At 43.0% G+C, this 14,986-nt stretch overlaps 1 protein-coding gene across 4 annotated transcripts in view; it reads left to right on the top strand.

Moving 5' to 3' along the window:
* The window catches only part of EYA3 (EYA transcriptional coactivator and phosphatase 3), a 94,996-nt gene extending 81,392 nt beyond the window's left edge, over positions 1-13,604 (top strand). For all 4 annotated transcript variants that reach the window (XM_070383842.1, XM_070383847.1, XM_070383831.1 and 1 more), the window contains 2 exons: positions 4,166-4,266; positions 9,926-13,604. In XM_070383842.1, the coding sequence (XP_070239943.1) occupies positions 4,166-4,266; positions 9,926-10,006 (182 nt within the window). In that variant the 3' untranslated portion in view covers positions 10,007-13,604. The remainder of the gene's footprint in view (positions 1-4,165; positions 4,267-9,925) is intronic.
* The last annotated feature ends 1,382 nt before the right edge of the window (positions 13,605-14,986 follow it).

Below are 14,986 nucleotides of genomic sequence, written 5' to 3'. Positions count from 1 at the left end.
TAGTGTGAAGGTGAACTCTAGGTATCCGCTAGATTAAAAGATGTCAGGCATTGCCAGGGCACCAGGAATATAGCCGTGACAGAATCCTCTGTCCTCATGGGACTTACCCTCAGTCAGTGGTGCTAGAATAATTGGTTTTCTGTATGGGGGGAAAAAGCAGAATTGGATTTCTTCTTTATGCTGTTTGCAAAACTAAAATTCCAGGTGGATAAAAAATGTAACATGAAAAGCAAAATTTGCAATTTTAAAGAGAAATATAAAACTATCTGTATGACCTTGAGGTAGGGAGGGATTTCATTTAAGAGACCCAAAAAATAGTGTTAAAAAAACAAAAAAACCAATCATTTTGGTTGCATGGAACTTTTATATACAGTGAAAGATGACATAAAGTGACAAGCCAAGTCACAGACTGAGAGAAGATATTTGTAATACATGTAGTTGTTAATTAGTAAAGAACTCCTGCAAATCAATAAGCAACATAATTAAAAAAAAAAAAGTAGGCGTAAACCTTGGAACAGCCAGTTTGCAGAAAAGGAAACCCAAATTGTTAGTAAATGTGTATGAGAGGTTTTTTGACCTCATCGATGAAGGATCTGCAAATTAAGAAAATGCAAATTAAAATATGATAGGTTGACAAAAACTAGGTTGACAAAAACTACTTTGAGGGTCTTGGACTACAGCCACATACTGAATTCTGCCCACTGCCTGTTTCTGTAAAGTTTTATTGAAACAGAAGCCATGCCTGATCATTTCCATAGCTGCTTTCACAGGACAGTGCAGACTTGAATAGTTGCAACAGAGATCATATGACCTGCAAAGCCTAAAATATGCCAGCTCCTTCCCTTGAGTGATTCTCATTTGCAAAAGGAGGTACATGTAAGGACTTTTTTTTATGCAGTCTTATTCATAGTAAAAGATAATGAGAAACAGCAGGTGAACCTGTCTGTGAACAGAAAATAGACATGAAACAATGGAATACTATAAAGCACTTATAAGTAAGTGAACTAAACCTATATATATCCCTAAAGATTAGTATTAAAAAGTGTTGAACACAAAAAAACGCATTGCAAATAGTATGTACAGTATGCAAAATTTACATAAAAGTAAAAAAAAATTCAAAATAATAACCATACACTGTTTATAGATATATAGAGAAAGGAGGACGAAGAATAGCGTCAAGTAAGTAGGCATACATCAAAAATTTCAGATTGTATGATCTCATTCTTATTCCTTTATATATATAATTCTTTTTACTTTTGGCTGTGTTGGGTCATGGTTGCTGTGTGGGCTTTGCTCTGGTTGCGGCCGGCACATCTCCTCTGTAGTTGCGGTGCTCTGGCTTCTCATTGCAGTGACTTCTCTTGATGCGGAGCACAGGCTCTAGAACACAGCCTCAATAGTTGTGGCGCGCAGGCTTCGTTGCTTTGCAGCATGTGGGATCTTCCCAAACAGGGATTGAATCCATGTCGCCTGCATTGGCAGGCAGATTCTTTACCACTGATCCACCAGGGAAACCCTCATTCTTATATTTTTTTTTTATCTAAAGCAACTCTATAGTGTTAAGGTTTGACAAAGCTGGGTTGGTGGTAGATGTACAGGCATTTGTTTTTATTGTTCTTTTTTTGTGTGTTGAATTATTTCATTTACAAGGGCTTTGATAGGGGAGATACATCTGAAACCTCCCCTCAGAGCTTGCTCCTCCTGCTGCTTTACTGCGTGTTTTGTAAGAGCTCTGATCATTCACTTAGGTTCCCACACCTGAAAGGGGGATTTCTGTGGTGCTTGATTCTGCTTCCTGGCACTCAGAGGCTCATCAAACTAATGGACATGACTTTATTCCTTCTGACAATAAGTGTGCTTATTTGGTGATTTTCTCATTTCGTCCAGAGCTCATTAGCTGAGCTCCAGTGGTACCTGGCACCATGGTAACCACAGTGAGAGGCTTGAGGCTTGCCTTCACAGAGCTGTAAGATGAGAGTGGGCAGAGGAAATGTTTGTTCAGTTCCTCTGAAATTATTTCAGAATTGCAGTTCTCTGCGTGGCCACTCTGTGATCTGGACATTAAAGAGAATTCTCAAGATCATTTCTGAAAATGTCAACAGTATTTCTAATAGAGGAAGCCCAGGAACCTAAATCTCCACAGGCCTGGGCGTCTTGCAGTTACAGCTTCTATTGCTTGACATTTGGTAAGCTTACCACTCATTGGTCTCATCCTCCCGAACAGGAAAGCTCATCTCTAGGATTATTTTGAAAGTATAAAATGAAAATGTATTTACCAACTATGTTGGAATTATTTTTTCAAATGGCTACTACTTTACTCTGAGTTGTTAATAGCTCATTCTTAATCCTTTTAGAGGAGACATTCCTAATTGTATTTCTTCCTTGATTGTTGCAGGCCAGGACAATGAAAACATCTCAGTGTCTCTGACTTCTAAATATAAGACTTTCCCTTTGTTAGGTCTTAGGAGAAATTTCTAAAATTCTACTGATTTAGGATCCTACTAAAAGTTTTTTCTCTAAATCATAAATTTGACTGTGGCTCTAGCAGAGGTTGGATTAGGTAGTAAGGACATAATGGTTGGAGTGGGATTAGACACACAACTTTTAACACTTAATAAGAACATATATTAACTCATTATTAGTTGAATCATTTAATGCTTAAATTGGGGCTGAAGATCTGGACTAGTGTCATCCCCTGAATCATTTGTGAAATTAATGTGTATTTACTCAGCAAACATGGTTTGAATGCTTGATATCAGAGTAAGGCGTGACAGTGCTGTTGTAGTGGGAGCGTTGAAAAGGACCTAAGTGCGTCTAAACCAAGCCTTGTATGCAGTGGGAGGTTGAAGCCCCTTGTATTAAGAGTGCACCAGAGTCGGGTCCAGGTTTGAGGTGCCCCCTGAGCTAGGCTTGTCACAGACTTGCGGTTGCTCAGCTGTACCACCCAGGATTTCTGAGTATGGGTGTAAGGTTCTTGTTACTTATGTTTTAGTCATCTGAGCTTTGTGTATTTCCTGTATTTGTATATTTTATTACAACAGTTTTCCAGCAGATGGCATTCAAGTGCCTTGAGGAAGAGGCACCTTTTTCTTATTCACACAGGAGCCCTGATGTTAAGTCACTTGAATCGGGAAGGACAAGAAGGTTAATGGAGCAGAATAAAAAAAGGAAGCAGAGTTAGGGCCTTACTTAACTGAAGAATATGGCAGAAATAGAAATAAAGCCTAAGAGATGGTGAAGGGAGAGCCAAGAGAAATAATTTTATTTACTGGTGCAAATAGTGTCTTTGCCATAAGCAGTGTCATGTGTGTGTTTAGATGTTGGTTCCAGGTGAGATTTGAGCTCGGATACATTACTGTGTTTCCAAGAACTGTCTGCAGTGGGTTTAAATCACCCGTTTCCCAAGGTCACTGAAAGTGATACAGGGTCTCAGTTGTAGTTACACAGTATGAGGGAGGGAATTCCAGCTGTGACAGACGTCGCTGCCGTATTCACTGCCATATTCATCTATACTCTGGCTCCTCCCCTCCTGAGAGACAGAAGGCCCATGCCTAGAACTGTTTCTCTCGGAAATGTAGGGTTGGAAGGAAATGCCTGTTTGTCCCATTACTCACCAGGAATCAGGGACTTCCTCATCTTTTTCTTTCACTAATGGTGTCCCCTCAAAAATCATCCTTTCTTCGTGGCACAGTGACCAGAGCCTAGACTTAGAGTCAGAGGCTCAGAGTCTAGCTACTGGCTTGTTTGTAATCTGGGGCAAGTTGGGTGTATTTCCATCTACTGAAATAGAGGATGGATCTCATCTCACCAGATTATCTTAAGTGGAAGAATTACTTGAAAACTGCTCTGTATGCCGTGAAGTCCAGGAGCTGTGGAAGAGGGGGGAAGTGTGCACAGCTCTCACCCTGTGTTTATAGAAACCCCCACTCTCAGATCTTCGGGACTTCACCCTCACTGCTAAAGTGAGAACCTAGAGAGCCAGTGCCTAAAAAGTCTGTGGTGTGAATGGAACTATTGCACACTCTTTGGGCAGAGGGCCTGCTGGGTCTCTAGCTGCCACCCTGATTTTGTCTAAGCACAGGCAGGTGAACCTAGCAGCATCCCTTTTCTTTGATATTGAAAAAAAGAAGGAATGTCTTAAGAGCAAATGTCTTTTTCTTATCAGGTAAGGAGAGCTGCTTCGAGAGAATTGTGTCGAGGTTTGGGAAAAAAGTCACATATGTAGTGATTGGAGATGGACGAGATGAAGAAATTGCAGCCAAACAGGTAACCATGGCAAAAAACATAGTCTATATGCGAATACGTTGAACAGTTAGGAGAATCCTAAAACTCGGAAATTATACAATCTATTGTGCACTTACACTGTTTCCCTTCCTCTCCCATTTTATCTTTTTTTTTTTTTTTAATTTATTTGGCCGTGCTGGGTCTTAGTTGCAGCATACAGGGCCTTTTAGTTGTGGCATGCAGACTCTTATTTGTGGCTTGTGGGATTTAGTTCCCCGACCAGAGGTTGAACCCAGGCCCCTGCATTGGGAGCATGGAGTTTTAGCCACTGAACCACAGGGAAGTCCCCATTTTTCTTTTATCAGAAAAAGCAAAAGGGTCATTTTTCCCCCCTCCGTGCAGTTTTCCCTATAAGTTATTAGATCCTCCCTTTCTCTCTCCTCCCTGCCATGCTAAAAATCTTAAAATCTTTGAGCCCTCCTACAAGGAGCCCACATGATTAAACCTGATGTGGGCCTCATCTTCATCTTACAGGGCAATGCTTTCTCAAGAGGGTGAGACTCCACTACCAAAAAGACCAATCATTCAGTCTTTCCTAGGCTTTGGATTCTCAAAAAACCAGTGTGATCAACTGGGAGTTGTTTAGAGAAAGTCCTGCCTGCTCCTGAGCCCTGGAAAAATTATCCCGATGTTAACCTCCTTGCTAAGCAGTCCCAACTCCAGGTCATCCCTTTTTAATACAGGGAACAGCAGATGAAAAAGTCTTGGCTATGAAGACACGTTCACGTCTCATTGCATCCATTTAATAGCTCTGTGACTTTGGACAGTTTACTTACTCTCTTTGAGAGTTTTCATCTGCTAAATGGACCTACAGAAGTTCTTTCCCTCTCTACCTCAGTTTTCTTCCAGCAGTTTCTTAGACATGGAGGTGCTGGGTTGCCAGCTAGAACCATTTGCCCTGAGTTTTTTCCATCTAGTTAACACACAAACCTTCAGCAGCGGTTAATGAACTACGTTTGGTAGTCAGTGGCATTATTACCTAATTATGTTTTCATTTGCCACTCTAGGTAGCAATTCAAGGACTTTCTTCAAGGGTTTGTTTTTGGGTTTTTTTTTTTTTTTTTTCATATGTTATCTCCAAAACTTTAATTTTAAAGTGCTTGTTGCCCTCTGGGGAAGTCACTAGTGGATGTAGGCGCTGCTGCTTCTTGGTCTAAAGAAGGGAGTGGGGAGGATAACAACTCAAGTGTTATCAGACTTCATGTCTCCAAGTAGATGCCCTAGACTATAGCCATTGGAAAATGTCTTAGAGCTCCATCCAGGTCAGTCTCCTCCCTGTGAGGGATCTTTTCTGCAGCCTCTTTGCCAGAAGACTTTCTGTCAAGTCCTTGTTTGAGTATACCTAAGGATGAGGAAACTGCTTCTCAGGTATCCTGTTCCACTGTGGAGTCGTTCAGGTTCTTAGAATGTTCCTCCTTCCATTGAGCTTAACCTTTCTCCTTTGCTTCCTGGTCTTAATCTTGCACTGCTGAGCACAAGTCTTCTTCCTCTTTTTTTTCTTTTTCTTCTTTTTTTGCTGTGATGGGTGTTTTTGTTAAAGTGTGCAAGGGCTTCTCTGTAGTTGCGATACTCAGGCTTCTCTTAATTGCTGAGCACAGGCTCTAGAGGGTGCAGGCTTTAGTAATTGCAGCATTTGGGATCTTAGTTCCCTCACCAGGGATCGCATTGGAAGGTAGATTCTTAACCACTGGACACCAGGGAAGCCCTCCTCTTCTGTATATTAAAGACCTTTTAAAATATTATATGTGAGCAGTAGGCTTGAAAAAGCACTGAGCTCCATGCCAAAAGAACTGTGTTCTCGGGACTTTCAATATTCCAGGTAACTTGCAACCAGTCTGAACAAGATGATTGGTAAGGCTAACCACCATCGACTTTATCGGAGAAGGCAGTGGCACCCCACTCCAATACTCCTGCTTGGAAAATCCCGTGGACGGAGGAGCCTGTTAGGCTGCAGTCCATGGGGTCGCTAAGAGTCGGACACGACTGAGCGACTTCACTTTCACTTTTCACTTTCATGCATTGGAGAAGGAAATGGCAACCCACTCCAGTGTTCTTGCCTGGAGAATCCCAGGGACGGGGAACCTGGTGGGCTGCCGTCTACGGGGTCGCACAGAGTCGGACACGACTGAAGTGACTTAGCATAGCGTCAACTTTATAGAACATGTTTTCCACCACTCACGTTTTTCAAAGCGTTTCTTTAAAATGTGGCTTCCAGAATGGCACACAGTATTCTGTACATGACTGATCACCTAAGATAGTGGGATTATTATTTTCTTTTCTTTTAATATAAATTTATTTATTTTAATTGGAGGCTAATTATTTTTTTTTTTAATTTTTTAAATTTTATTTTATTTTTAAACTTTACAATATTGTATTAGTTTTGCCAAATATCGAAATGAATCCGCCACAGGTATACTCGCGTTCCCCATCCTGAACCCTCCTCCCTCCCCTACCCTCCCTCTGGGTCGTCCCAGTGCACCAGCCCCAAGCATCCAGTACCGTGCATCGAACCTGGACTGGTGACTCATTTCATACATGATATTATACATGTTTCAATGCTATTCTCCCAAATCTCCCCACCCTCTCCCTCTCCCTCTCCCACAGAGTCCATAAGACTGATCTATACATCGGTGTCTCTTTTGCTGTCTCGTACACAGGGTTATTGTTACCATCTTTCTAAATTCCATATATATATGCGTTAGTATACTGTATTGGTGTTTTTCTTTCTGGTTTACTTCACTCTGTATAATAGGTTCCAGTTTCATCCATCTCATTAGAACTGATTCAAATGTATTCTTTTTAATGGCTGAGTAATACTCCATTGTGTATATGTACCACTGCTTTCTTATCCATTCATCTGCTGATGGGCATCTAGGTTGCTTCCATGTCCTGGCTATTATAAACAGTGCTGCGATGAACATTGGGGTACACGTGTCTCTTTCCCTTCTGGTTTCCTCAGTGTGTATGCCCAGCAGTGGGATTGCTGGGTCATAAGGCAGTTCTATTTCCAGTTTTTTAAGGAATCTCCACACTGTTCTCCATAGTGGCTGTACTAGTTTGCATTCCCACCAACAGTGTAAGAGGGTTCCCTTTTCTCCACACCCTCTCCAGCATTTATTGCTTGTAGACTTTTGGATCGCAGCCATTCTGACTGGCGTGAAATGGTACCTCATAGTGGTTTTGATTTGCATTTCTCTGATAATGAGTGATGTTGAGCATCTTTTCATGTGTTTGGGCCAAAGAACTAAATAGACATTTCTCCAAAGAAGACATACAGATGGCTAATTACTTTTCATTATTGAATTGGTTTTGCCATACATCAACATGAATCCACCACGGGTGTACACGTGTTCCCCATCCTGAACCCCCCCTCCCACTTCCTGCCCTGTACCATCCCTCTGGGTCATCCCAGTGCTCCAGCCCCAAGCATCCTGTATCATGCATTGAACCTGGACTATTATTTCCTTGATCTCTATGTTGTGCACCTTGGTCATGAACAAGATTTGGGCCTGCAGCTCTGCACCTAATAGAAAATAGACTATTTGTAAGAAAATGTTCAAAAAAAAAAAAGAAAATGTTCAGTTCAGTTCAGTCGTTCAGTCATGTCTGATTCTTTGTGACCCCATGAACGGCAATACACCAGGCCTTCCTGTCCATCACCAACTTCCGGAGTCCACCCAAACCCATGTCCATTGAGTCAGTGATGCCATCCAACCATATCATCCTCTGTCATCCCCTTCTCCTCCAGCCCTCAATCTTTCCCAGCATCAGGGTCTTTTCAGATGAGTCAGCTCTTTGCATCAGGTAGCCAAAGTATTAGAGTTTCAGCTTCAACATCAGTCCTTCCAATGAACACCCAGGACTGATCTCCTTTAGGATGGACTGGTTGGATCTCCTTGCAGTCCAAGGGACTCTTCAAGAGTCTTCTCCAACACCACAGTTCAAAAGCATCAATTCTTCGGTGCTCAGCTTTCTTCACAGTCCAACTCTCACATCCATACATGACCACTGGAAAAACCATAGCCTTGACTAGACAGACCTTTGTTGACAAAGTAATGTCTCTGCTTTGTAATATGCTGTCTAGGTTGGTCATAACTTTCCTTCCAAGGAGTAAGCATCTTTTAATTTCATGGCTGCAATCGCCATCTGCAGTGATTTTGGAGCCTAGAAAATTAAAGTCAGCCACTGTTTCCACTTTTTTCCCATCTATTTGCGATGAAGTGATGGGACTGGATGCCATGATCTTAGTTTTCTGAATGTTGAGTTTTGAGCCAACTTTTTCACTCTCTTCTTTCACTTTCATCAAGAGGCTCTTTAGTTCCTCTTCGCTTTCTGCCATAAGGATGGTGTCATCTGCATATCTGAGGTTATTGATACTTCTCCTGGCAATCTTGATTCCAGCTTGTGTTTCTTCCGGTCCAGCGTTTCTCATGATGTACTCTGCATATAAGTTAAATAAGCAAGGTGACAATATACAGCCTTGACGTACTCCTTTTCCTATTTGGAACCAGTCTGTTATTCCACGTCCAGTTCTAACCATTGCTTCCTGACCTGCATACAGGTTTCTCAAGAGGCAGGTCAGGTGGTCTGGTATTCCCACTCTTTCAGAATTTTCCAGTTTATTGTGATTCACACAAAGGCTTTGGCATAGTCAATAAAGCAGAAATAGCTGTTTTTCTGGAACTTCCTTTTTTGATGATCCAGCAGATGTTGACAATTTGATCTCTGGTTCCTCTGCCTTTTCTAAAACCAGCTTGACCATCTGGAAGTTCACGGTTCAACGTATTGCTGAAGCCTGGGCTTGGAGAATTTTGAGCATTACTTTACTAGCATATGAGATGAGTGCAATTGTGCGTTAGTTTGAGCATTCTTTGGCATTGCCTATCTTTGGGATTGGAATGAAAACTGACCTTTTCCAGTCCTGTGGCCATTGCTGAGTTTTCCAAATTTCCTGACATATTGAGTGCAGCACTTTAACAGCATCATCTTTTAGGATTTGAAATAGCTCAACTGGAATTCCATCACCTCCACTAGCTTTGTTCATAATGATGCTTCCTTCCTAAGGCCCACTTGACTTCACATTCCAGGATATATGTGAAAATGTAATATTATAAAATAATATTATATTAATACTGATTTCTTACGTGGGTCATCTTATTTGATCTGAGTGTCCTACATAGTAGCTAACAAGTATATCTCAAAGCACAGGGTTACCACTGAAACCTAATTAAAATCGCTCACATATGTAAGTGTATACAAAGTCCCTGTGTGCATGCTCAGTCGCTCACTCATGTCCAACTCTGCAAGCCATGGACTGCATGCAGCCCACCAGACTCCTCCGTCTATGGAATTTTCCAAGTAAGAATACTGGAGTGGGTTGCCATTTCTTTTCCAGAGGATCTTCCCGACACAGGGATCAAACCCATGTCTCCTACACTGGCAGGTGGATTCCTGACCACTGTGCCACATGGGAAGTACAAAGTCCTTATACATATTTGATGAGTATAATGATCTCACAGTGTAGTAGCAGTAGAGAGGGCTCCGAGTACTTTGGGGAGAGGTCTATAGAGGAAGGGGTATGGATGAATACGAGCTCCCGGAAGAAGTTGAGTTAACCAGTTACCCCTGCTCCCCCTTCCAGCACAACATGCCCTTCTGGAGGATCACAAACCACGGAGACCTGGTGTCCCTCCACCAGGCTTTGGAGCTTGATTTTCTCTAAAAACTGGAATGAAGAGCCTTCCCCATGAGCTCCTTTTCACTCCTTGAAGGGAGCCAGAGACCGGAACCAACTGGGAATTCTCTCTCTCTTTCTCCATGGAATGCTGGCGAGAACACAATCAAAACCAACAGCTGCAAGAGATGAAGCTGATTTTTGCTGTGCGTGAGCTGCAGCCCCGTGTTCATCCTCGCACAGGAGCGGGAGATAGTTGGATTGAGAGAACAATAGACTCACCGCAGCTACAGTGCTTTTAATTCTTCTGGTTTTTTGTTTGTTTGTTTTATTTTGTTTCAAAAAAAATGAAGAAAAAGAAAAGGAAATCCTTGGGGCAGAGTTGCACTCTGCGTCCATGACCAGATTGAGAACTGCTATTAACTTGTGGTGATAGGATAAACGCAGCAGACTTTTATAACATCTCTTGCAGTCTTTGTAATCTCCTTAGCTGTAGAACATACTCCCAGTGAATGTATATGTTATTTTTATAGGTAAGGGTCTGGTCTCTCTGAAGCAGATTCCCCTCCCCCTTTCTTTTTCTAGCAAGAAAGGGTGTGTAAAGTTTCCTTGGAAAATCGTAACTGAAATATCTGAGATACCTCTCTGTAACAGTAGCACCTCCTTAGCTGCTCCAGTGGTCTGCTCTCAAGGGTGGGCTCCTTCCCACGCTTCCACCTCCTGGTTGGCTGAACTGTGGGGCCTGGGACACTGATTAATTTTAGACTTTGCTGTTTCCCATCCTAGAAGCCTTAGTCCCCTTCCCAATCCCTCCCCTTTTTGACCAAATGGCACAATCCTAGAAATTCTTCTTAGTAAATTTTCAGCCTTCAGCTTGACTCTTTGTCAAAGCTAACGAGGGCTTACCTTCAAACTGGAGAGAAGACCTAAGGCTTCTTAGGAATGTCCACTTCTTTGGCCCTTGAAACAGGAAGATTCCAACTTTTCCTCCTGCAGGAAAGCACCCTTCCCCAACAGAGGCCATCCCCACCGGGCCTCCCCCTTCTTAGTCATCAGTGCCAGGCTAGTCCACCCTCTGCACCTCATATCCACCCCCACACAGCTCTGGCCTGTCCCCAGGCTTTGGACCCAAGTAGTCAAATCAAGTCTGAGAAGAGGCTCATAACCGCATTTTGGCCAAAACTACTAAGGAATTGGACTTCATGCTCTGAATCCTTTAAGCCCTGTGAGTGGTGTTCTGGGCATGTATTTACCCAGATCTCGGCCTGAAACTGAAGACCAGATGGCTGTGATCAAAGCCCAGTTTTCCTACGGGATCCGCTTCCCACTTCTCAAGTCCCTTTCTAAAATGGGAAACTCAAAAGCCAGAAAGACTCACCTGATTTAAATGAGGTTGTAGATCCCCTACGCCATGCCTGAAAACTCAACCGTGGGCCAAACGCGGGAACATCTCCCAACCTGACCTCTGGGAAGTTGGGTGGGTGCCCAGGTACGAGTCACAGCCTTCAGTCCAGCTGTATTGGTGGATGCCCCACCCTCCACAAGCAGCCTGGGCACGCGCTCAGGCCGCATAAACTTCCTTAGAGCTCAGGAAGTTTAGCCTCTCCCAGGTTGCACGGAGAGAGGTGATTTTATAAGCACCTCAGAGAGATGCAGTCTGGGTCCTTAGCAGGCGGCGTCCTTGACCAACCACATCCATCACTGCTTACCCTCAGAGGTTTAGCGTATCCACTTGCGGATGCTCCCAGCACAGAAGGGGCCAGATTCCCTCTAATGCCAGATCACCCAGAGAAAGGCTGGTGTACACATTCCTTCAGAACGAATTGAGAAAGTGCTTCATAACTCAGTTGTAGGTAAGAGGTGTTTGGAGAGGAGCTCAAATCAGTGCTTATCACCAAGCTGCCTCTTCGGGCTGTTTCCTTTGGATGGGGGAGGATATATAGTCTGAGGCGGACCTTCTTGGTCCGAGTTCACCATAGTTGCCCGGATGCTGCTCTGTCTTGCTTGATAATTGATCTTAGCGTGCTCTAGGGTGCACGGTCGATCTTTACTTCCAGGCCCCTCCACCCCACCCCATCCTGGCAGTAGAGCTGTTGGTTTCTTGCCCTGCTCCTAGGCCACCCGGTTGGTGCTGTGCTTCAGGCTGCTGAGACTGCAGAGCAGTCTGCGCATCATGCTCACAAGTACGCACACGCACACACTCACATACTTTCCTCTGCTTGCCTGCTGGGAGCTCTTTATTCCTAGAGTATGACTTGGGACTCCTTTTCCGATGGCCTTTTCCCTCCTGCTCTGACTGCATAGCTTAGGTCTTTGCAAAAGGAACTTGAAACTGGCTAAGAGAGGTGAGGACGCTCCCTGGGCAGTGCCGTCTTTGCTCTTTTCTGGTTGATCAGAGGGCAAACAGGAAATGGGAGCTTCCTGGCTCCTCTTTGCCAAAATGAATCGTCCAGGGAACCCAGTGCTCTTCAGTAAACCTGCTTTCCTCCTCCATGGCACAGAGATCCGGAGAGGAAAGCAAGTGGGCAGCGCAGCAAGCTCTTGGAGGCTGAGGTCCAAAGGATACTATGGGTCCTTCTCGTTTAGGGGAAAGCCCTCTACCAAAAAGAGTCCCCACCTGATGAGTCCCTTTCCCAGCTGGGCACCATGGGTTCTGTAAGATGGGTCTGCACATTTCATGGTGAGAGCTGGGCCATCTGTAGTAAGGGATCTGGAATTGTCAGCCGTGTCCTGGGTCTAAGAGGTGGTTTTCCTTTCGAATGTAAAACTGACTGTGCCTTAGCATCACCCTGTCCGGTGCCCCTGGGGCAGCAGGTGGTGGCCAGGAGAGTGGATGCCTGCTCCAGATCTAGATGCCTAGTGGGGCTTTTATTTGGTTTGGGGTATTTCTGTCTTCTGCTCTGCAACTGGGGGGAGCAAACCTAGTGTCCCAGGAGACTTTGTGCCACAGCTTGTTCGCAGTTTACACAAACTAGTTCGCGTTAAAGCTCCAAGCAGAATCTGATGGGCCAACTCCAGCTGCAGCATATGGAGCTTCTCAATGTTCACTACCTTGAATGGGTGTCAGTGCCACTGAACCAAGAGGGAGAGGGGTTTAGGGGTGGAGCCACACACTCCCTCTCCCTGGGGGAGCGATGGCTGAAACCATGGGGTGGTGAGCTTCGGGCCTTTCTCTCCTTGCTCCTGCAGAAGCGGGCATTAGGAGCCCTCTTAAGCCAAGCTTCTGTTTCTCACCACTAAATCGGTTTCCCTTTTCATTCAAAAGTTGAAACTTCCCAAGTACTCAAGCTGTAGAAGCCAAATCGAAATTCTTAGATTTTGAAATATCTTAACCACAAGACAACATCTAATTCTGGCCCACCTCTGATCAGCAGGCCCTGTCCCTTCCTCTCCCGAGTCAGAGAGCTCTAGCATGCAAGGTTACTTGGCTAGTTCCTAATGCACTGATGGGAGCCATCCCATTAAGGACGACTTCTACTCGAAACATGACCCTCTGGACTTCAGGTGCCTCATTTATCAGGAAAAGGCATTGATTGGATATATTTATGTGACTGCGGGCATTTGTGGCTGTCGAGTCCTTGACCATAATGTTATATGTAATGGGAACTATCTTATAAACTTGAAAAAATAAAGTTTTTATTTTCTATATGGTTTGCTCCTGTGTCTTTTCTGAGTAGGATCAACCCAGTTGCCTAGCTGAGTATGCTCCTGAGTCAGGCTTCAAAAAAAATATGCAGAGCTCATTAGAAAGATGGCACCCTTTCAATAACTTCATCATTAATTTCACAAAAAAAAAAAACCAAAAAACACTAGCCGTTCAGTACAGATAAATGAGAAAATAAATATTTTAAAATAATTTTCAAAGGAAAGTCTCAATTGTTTCTAAAAATATTGCTTTTCAAAGTTTAGGACTGGAATGCCAAGAGATTTCATTTGCTGTCAAATGTGCTGAAATTTAATTACTAAGAAATCAATACCTTGCTGTGCTGAGCTTCAAATGCAAAAGCAATAAAGCCGACAAATTGATAATCAAACTGTTTGATTGGCTTGTTTTCATGTTAAATTAGCTACTTTTTCTCTTGTCATTTTTTTAGATTTGAGTCTGACTTTTCATTGGTCTGGAAAACGAGTCCTTTTGCCTTTTATTCCAAATAAGATTAGAATTGGATTCTAGCTTCCAAATACCATCCATGTCAGACTATAAGATATATTTTTCCCCAAATAAATTCCCCCAGAGAAGAGGAGGCTGCCTTGTATACTAGGGCACTAAATCTTTTGCTCAGAAGGTGCATATTTTGAGCCACATCGTGTAGCTGAAGTAACCTTGCTCATTGGTCAGAAGTACATCAGAGTATCAGTTACCTTTTGAGCCCAAAGAGCAAAACATCTCCTCTTCCAAAAGGTGTAATATCTGCACATTTCTCAAGAACCTTTCCAGTGGCAAGTTAAAATGAGCAAATCAAGAGCTGCTTTATTTGTCAAAAACAAGTTTCTTAACATTTAAAAAAATAGAAGTCTTTGAAAGAAATTTTTAATTGCAAGTAATAACACTGTCATCTTTTTAAAATTCTTGACTCTGTACTTGTTTACAAATGAAACCACTCGATTCCACAGCTTTTTAAGCTACAGACCTATTAGCCTCATTTGACAGTTTCATCTAAAGGGAGTCTATGCAGATGAGAGCTTAGCCGAGATGATCTCCCCTGAGCCTAGTCTTTTCCACATATCACAGGAAGAAGTAGAGAAAAGTAAATGAAGCAAGTATTTCTATTTTACTGAAGTATAATTGATAGCAAGTATTCGTTTGAGTGGACTCCTTAAGAACCTCATGTTTGCGGCTAGGTTGGCCACTTAAACCAGGAATTTCTAAAGGTCAGGCCTGCCCTCTTGAGGTCTCACCTTGATATTCCCTCTGAATTGAGAAGAAAAGCAATTTTGCTTTTGTGTGTGTGTTTAAATATATTCAATTAAAAGAATGGTCTTTTTTTGAAGTTATATCCTTTCATAAGGTAATATAGATAATTGATG

Source organism: Bos mutus, chromosome 2 (genome assembly GCF_027580195.1).
Source record: "Bos mutus isolate GX-2022 chromosome 2, NWIPB_WYAK_1.1, whole genome shotgun sequence".
NCBI lineage: Eukaryota > Metazoa > Chordata > Mammalia > Artiodactyla > Bovidae > Bos > Bos mutus.
This window is presented reverse-complemented; position numbering and strand designations above follow the sequence as displayed.